This window comes from Trachurus japonicus, unplaced genomic scaffold (assembly GCF_045865225.1).
Source record: "Trachurus japonicus isolate A0001 unplaced genomic scaffold, Traja_1.0 AP030071.1".
Taxonomy (NCBI): domain Eukaryota; kingdom Metazoa; phylum Chordata; class Actinopteri; order Carangiformes; family Carangidae; genus Trachurus; species Trachurus japonicus.
The window spans coordinates 8,607-15,174 of record NW_028220204.1 but is presented as its reverse complement, the minus strand read 5'-3'; the positions used below and the strand labels follow the sequence as shown (position 1 = coordinate 15,174).

General features: G+C 43.1%; 1 protein-coding gene across 1 annotated transcript; it reads right to left on the bottom strand.

Annotated features, from left to right (window-relative positions):
* Window positions 1-2,070: 2,070 nt before the first annotated feature.
* Window positions 2,071-5,125, bottom strand: LOC146960724 (C-type lectin domain family 4 member E-like). Its single transcript, XM_085772118.1, has 5 exons — window positions 5,095-5,125; window positions 4,302-4,469; window positions 3,708-3,850; window positions 3,476-3,579; window positions 2,071-2,345 (listed from the first exon to the last, which is right to left on the bottom strand). The coding sequence occupies exons 1-5, from the start codon at window positions 5,123-5,125 to the stop codon at window positions 2,207-2,209; spliced, it is 585 nt and encodes a 194-aa protein (XP_085628244.1). The 3' UTR covers window positions 2,071-2,206.
* Window positions 5,126-6,568: the final 1,443 nt, after the last annotated feature.

Here is a 6,568-nt window from a genome sequence, read left to right as displayed (position 1 = left end):
AACGTAAATTATGAAAAGTCCAAAATTTCAACAAATCCCACAGGTAAGAGCTGTCAGTCAGACAGAGCAGAGGATCAATGTCTGTTGTGACTGTTTTTATTGACTGGTCATTACTTGGTTCAGGTCCCACCAGCTCTGAGAGGAGATGTCATGGAGCTGTCGTCCTCTCTCTGAGTGTTTTCCTGCTGGCTGGACTCATCGGCCTCGGTGTTCACTGTGAGTCTGCTTCATTTAGGACTTAAGAAACCACACAGACAACCACAACCAACTAACTCATTCTATTATTCATGATATACCTATTCACTGTATTATTCACTGTATTTGTATTATTGCACCTATTGTATTCAGTATCTGTTATCCTTCTTTAGCCTGACCAGGGACAAAGACTGCAAATTAGCTGTCTTGTATGCATCGCATTTTCCATTCTTTGTGGCAATGTTGTATGTATCGTCCCTGTTAAATAAACATTAAAATAAATAAATAAATAAAATATGGACAAACGCTAAAGCCTGTCCGGCTCAGTCACTGCAGTCAGACTGGCCAAAAGCAGGTCTCCACTGGCCTGAAGACGCTCGGTCAGGTCGACTGAGTGACGGTCTAAGATAAACAAAGATAAACACTGAAACACGCCACACATTCACTGATGTTGATGTCAGGAGGGCAGTTTGTATATGGTAGCTGTAGAGTTTTGTTTTGCAAGATTTGAACTGTTTGATGGAATATTCAAGTCGACTTGGTCAACTTCAGGGATAAAACAATTACAACTGTACAATTGGTACCTTAAGAACCAATGAGCAGGATTTAGTGACATCTAGTGGTGAGTTTGCAGATTGCAAGCAGTTGACTTCCCCTGCCCTCACCTCTCCCTTTAAAAACATATCACAACAATATAATGACAGCTCACCTCAGACCATCTGCTCACTTTCCTTATTCCCATGTCCCGTTGATGCATTTTTAATGTAACTGCCGCTGCTGTCCTGCTTTTTGCCCTGAAGATGTTTGTGTGTAAGTGTTGTTGTTGTTGTCATCCTGCTTGTTGTTTTTATGAGACCAAAGACAAATCTCCACATTGTGTACAATAAATGAAACTAACTAACTAACTAACTTAACACATCGACCCTTTCCAGTATTTTATTAATAAAAATGATTTAAAGTGTTAACATTTTGAACTCGAGCATTTGTTAAGCACTTCCTTTAGTGCAACAGTGACTGAACTAAGTGTGCAGTCAAGACCCTGTTCAGACCTGTTATTAACTATGGTGATCTGATCACAAGTGGTCAGCTCTGAATATATGTGTGAACCAAGGGGGCAGTTGTCGGTCTGAGAAGTGAAGCTCACTTCCGCGTTCAAAAAACTGCAATCCCCTCGGATTCCTCTGGGGGCTGGTGTCAGAAGGGAGCATTCTCCATAGACCCCCATGTTAAAATCGCCGACTTTACATCCTCAGTAAACATGTTAAAAGCCTGGTGTCAGAACGTTTTTTCGTCTCAATCGATAGTTTCTACCCCCGCACACAGTCTGAGGGGGGTGAATTTTTTTTTAACTCTACCGTTTTACTGTTATTAGGTTAAAACTCTGGCCAATTAGGGCGCGGAAACGTTGAGTGACAGGTCTGAGCAGCTCCGTGGACAGCTGCTTCGAGGCCAGGGGGCGGGTTCTCGGCTGGCCAATCCAACATGGCGCTGTTCAGGTCGCCATATTTGAGTCACAAAAACGACTCCCCAAAACCAATGGGTGACGTCACGGGTGCTACGTCCATTCTTTTTACAGTCTATGGTGTGAACACACTGAATACACATTTTTTCACTGTGGACCACTATCCTTTTGCAGTGTGAATGCAGATGTATGTTTTACCCTATTTTCAATAGATAAACCTGTATTTTATTGTAACCTTTGATTTCAACATACTTCACTCTATTCATTCTGAGTTGTGCAAGCTGGAGCTAATCGTTGCATCTAGCGGGCGAAGGTTTGAGCTGTCAGAGATAAACCACAATGCAGACAGAGTACTGTATGTGGACAGAGCTGTGCAGTGAAGAAACAGACTGGGGTGAGTCATGTTTAGCATCACCTCCAGGTGCAATTTAATGTTGAGAAGCTGTTTACATAGATCCAATCTTCAGCAAAGTCAAACACTCACACAGACCAAAGTATTAAACAAACAGGAACAGTTTGTACTGAAGCCTTTCATCACCATATCCAACACTAAGCAGCCCTCATTTCACAGATCCACTTCAAGGACGTTTGACATGGCACATCATTCCAGTTTCTCTTCCCATCACTTCTGATCTGAACACAGTCCTCCTTACCACCTTCATTATTAGGCTCATTATCAGCCCAGTACCTAGAAGGGAACCAGAGCATCATGTTTAAAGGGATAGTTGAACATTTTGGCAAATTGGCCCATTGCCATAATCCCTATAGTCATAGCAGTAGGTTTGTTACCTTTAATTGTCGGTGCAAGCTATTTTTAAAACGGCGGAGGGCAGCCGCGAGCTGGTCGGAGCTACACTACGGAGGCTAATGGGATTTCTTGGTTTCCTGCATCAAACTCATCAAATACACAATCCAAAAACTCCAAAAACGCTCTGGTGGACAAGTTTTGACCTGCACATTCACCATGCTATGAGATAATAACGGAACGTTACTAGACAGAGTTGTTTTAGAGGTAAATGCAGAGACTGCTAGCTGAAAAACTGTCCCTGAAGGCAACGTGCATCAGTGTTTTTGCATGAATTTACCTCTAAAACAACTCTGTCTGGTAACGTTCCGCTCTGCTCCGCCGTTCTTAAAATAGCTTACACCAACAAATAAAGGTAACAAACCTACTGCTATGACTATAGGGATTATGGCAATGGGCCAGTTTGCCAAAATGTTCAACTATCCCTTTAACAAACATGATTTTTTTTCAAACACTGAAAGTACAAAGCAGTTTGGACAATGTGTTGGAACAAGAGCAATTTTTAATAGCGAATGACAAAAATGTCGACCTTAATAATTTTCACCAGGTCTGATGTGTTTGCAAAGTTTGATGAGTTTTTGAGCATGCTGTGACCCTCAAAAAGGCAATTTGCTTTGTGAAATAATAAACCATGAGTTCTCAAAAGGGTCCTTACATCCTTTCACCTTTTGCTCTAACCCTAAAAATCAAGATACATGTCAACAGAGTTTGAGAACAAGTGAAGATCAACTTATAATTTCCCACTAGAGTTATAGCTCAGTCTCCAGGTCCTCTCGTGGACTTTGTTGTTCTCCATACTAACTAACCTGATCCTCTCTGCTACAGTGGTGTTTAACAAGGGCCTTGCAGCAGGGTTTTCTTACACCACCTGCTGTAAAAGTCATGATCAACTACCACAACTTGCATCGTCCTGTGAGAAAGTATCAAGGTGATCAGGGAGCTGCTGTACAACTATTCTCATGAAAAGAAATTGTTGGATAAAATATGTAGTAAAAAAAAATTAGAAGCCTTACGCCGTAGTCAGTGGAGTTCCATCGACCCATTTCCAGACGCCCTCCTTCTCGTTGTCGGTCAAACCAATCCAAATTTTATCCGAGGTTAATCCAATGAGGAATGTCTGTTAAATATGAAGAGACCACGTTATACAATTATCTGACTATATCAATGACACAGGAAAGAAAATTAATGTTAATCACACACACACACAAACACCCACACACACACACACACACACACACACACAACCTGCTTTTCAGTACTGTCTATGACGACCAGATCTGCTCCTCTGCCTCTGCAGTCCTCTCTGCCTTTGTCCCAGGAACCAGACTCAGTGGAGAGGAGGTAACAGGAACCACTGAAGATTGTCCATCCTGAGGGACATGTTTTCTCTGCAGGACACAAGAGGATCAGAATGACCTATCATCTTGTTGTGTAAAGGCATTTGAAGCCCCACTACATACGATTTGTGGTACTGGGAGCCTACTCTGGTTGAGCAGAGCAACTGTCTGCTACCTCATTCCCAGAGAAGCACAGTAGCCTATGCAAATCTGTTGCCATTGTCAGTACCGGTGCTGTTGCCGTCATCGGTACTGGTAGGCTACCGTTGCCGTTGTCAGAACCAGTGGCGCTGCCGTCATCGTTGTAATTGGTAACGGCCGGTAGCTGTGCCAAGCAAAGCTCCAGAGCTCGAGCTCTGGAGGGGAGGCTGGTCGGCCGTGCAGCCCAGCACAGGGCGATCGTGTGTGGGTGAGAAGAGCAGGGAGACTGGGCTTGAGCTCAGGCTCTGGAGCTTAGCTCATACACAAATAAATCTAATAAGACAAACATGCAAAGACTCACTGCGTTCGTACAAACTCTGAAGCTCATCCCGCTCTTTGGTGACTTCAGTGAGGGTGGAGTTCAGCTGGTCTCTCTCTTTAGTCAGGGACAAAGACTTGTTATCACTGATCTGGAGACGCTCACTCAGGTTGGCTTTGACAGAGGAGAACTCTGCAGCTAAGCCATGATCTGAAATAAATCAAGACACACAGAACACCTACAATTATATCATGCAAACAGAAAGAGGGTCAGGGCCACATATTTCCTTATTTTGCAGCCACCCAGGTTTCAGTCTAATCCATGGTAACTTTTTAATATCACCTGGTGACACTTTGAGTGTGCTGTCTGAATTTGCATTGCATGTTGTCCACTTAAACTCATTACAAGTTCAATTCAATTCAATTCACCTTTATTTCAAGTGTAAAAGCACCAAAACATGGTCTCAGAACACTTTAGAAGACCACACACACACACACACACACACACACACACACACACACACACACACACACACACACACACACACACACACACACACAAAAGAGAATTAGAGATGACAATTAAGGCCAACATGACAGAACAACAACAACAACAGAAACAGTGACAATAGTGACACAAAACAAAGAACAAAATGAACAAAAACAAAACAAACAACAGAACAGAAATAAAACGTGCTATCAGGCTATACCGTATGTTTGAGAAAATAAATGGGTCTTTAGTCTGGATTTGAAAGTGGTAATGGAATCTGCATCTCTGACTGATTGCGGGAGCCGGTTCCAGAGGAGTGGGGCACGGTGGGAAAATGCTCTTTCACCTGCTGATTTTTTGTTGACTTTGGGGACCATGAGGTAGTTACCATTCTGTGAGCGGAGGGCACGTGTGGGAGTGTATGGGATGAGTAGATGTGACAGGTATGGAGGTGCAAGTCCATGTAGGGATTTGTAGGAGTATTTGTGCCAGTAGGAGTAACTTGAAATCTGATCTGGATTTAATTGGGAGCCAGAGTGAGATTAAAGCTGGGGTTATATGATCAAATTTCCTAGTTTTGGTAAGTATTATGGCAGCTGCATTTTGGACAAGTTGTAGTTTGTGTGTGCTACGGTGTGGTAGGCTGGAAAAGAGAATATTACAGTAATCTAATCTGGATGAAACAAAAGTATGAACCAAAATCTCTGCGTCTGAGGTACTTAGGAGAGGACGGATCTTTGAAATGTTACGGAGATTAAAAAATGCTGTCTGGGTGATTTCCCTGATGTGTTTGTCAAAAGACAAGGTGGAATCAAAGGTCACACCAAGGTTTTTAACTGTATAGTGTGGAGTGATAATACAGCCGTCAATGTTTAGCCTAAGGTCGGTGAGGAGTGGTAGTTGGTTGGTCGGGCCTACGACTAATATTTCAGTTTTGCTGGCATTCAGTCGTAAGAAGTTTTGTGACATCCAGTCAGTGACAGCAGCTAAGCAGGATTCAAGATTTGCAAGATGGGAGTGATCGTCGGGTGTAATTGGTATATAAATCTGCGTGTCATCTGTGTAACAGTGGTAACTAGAAAATTTCCTCTCGGGAAATTTTGAATGGGCCACGGGAGCTACTGCGGGTTGTGCCATCTCTGTCAACATGGGAATCAAACCCACGATCTTAAGGTCAAGACAGAGCTGATCAGACAGACACATGATCATCTTTCTATAAGCACTGATATGGAGGAGCTGTAACCACATTAGGTTAACTGTGTGTGTGTGTGTGTGTGTGTGTGTGTGTGTGTGTGTGTAGGTGTGTGTGTGTGTGTGTGTGTGTGTGTGTGTGTGTGTGTGACTGTAATCACATGAAGCTGGCTCTAGAGTCTGTGTGTGTGTGTGTGACTGACTTGACACATAGTTAGTTAGTAGCTGCATCCTGTGTCAGTCTGATTTAGCTGTGTCTGTGTTTATAAACATTTAAACGAGCGCCAGGTGGATTGTTTATGAAGTTAACGAGCTCTGGCCTGAGGATCAAAGAGGTTACCACGGCGATAGGGGCCCCCGCAGGCTGAGACAGACAGAAACGTGGAGAAAAAGAGCCATTTTCTGCCTCTAAACCGGTCTCACATTTAGGCTTAGCATGACAAAACGGTAACTCCTATCAGAACAAAACACAGATCAACGTTGCTCTAAGGACTTAATGAAAATTTCGGTACGATTTGGTGTTTCTACAGTAAATATTTTGGCGACGCTGGCAGTTTTAAAACATCAGGCCATTCTGCTCCTCTCAGAAAATATTTGTATTGGACTCAATGAGGAGCAGAGACAGACGT

Coding starts and splice junctions, on each gene's coding strand:
- LOC146960724 (XM_085772118.1), bottom strand. CDS start 5,125: ATGGTCCCCAAAGTCAACAAAAAATCAGCAG. Junction 3,851..4,301: donor TCAGAGTTTGTACGAACGCA/GTGAGTCTTTGC, acceptor TGTGTCCTGCAG/AGAAAACATGTCCCTCAGGA. Junction 3,580..3,707: donor TAGACAGTACTGAAAAGCAG/GTTGTGTGTGTG, acceptor CATATTTAACAG/ACATTCCTCATTGGATTAAC.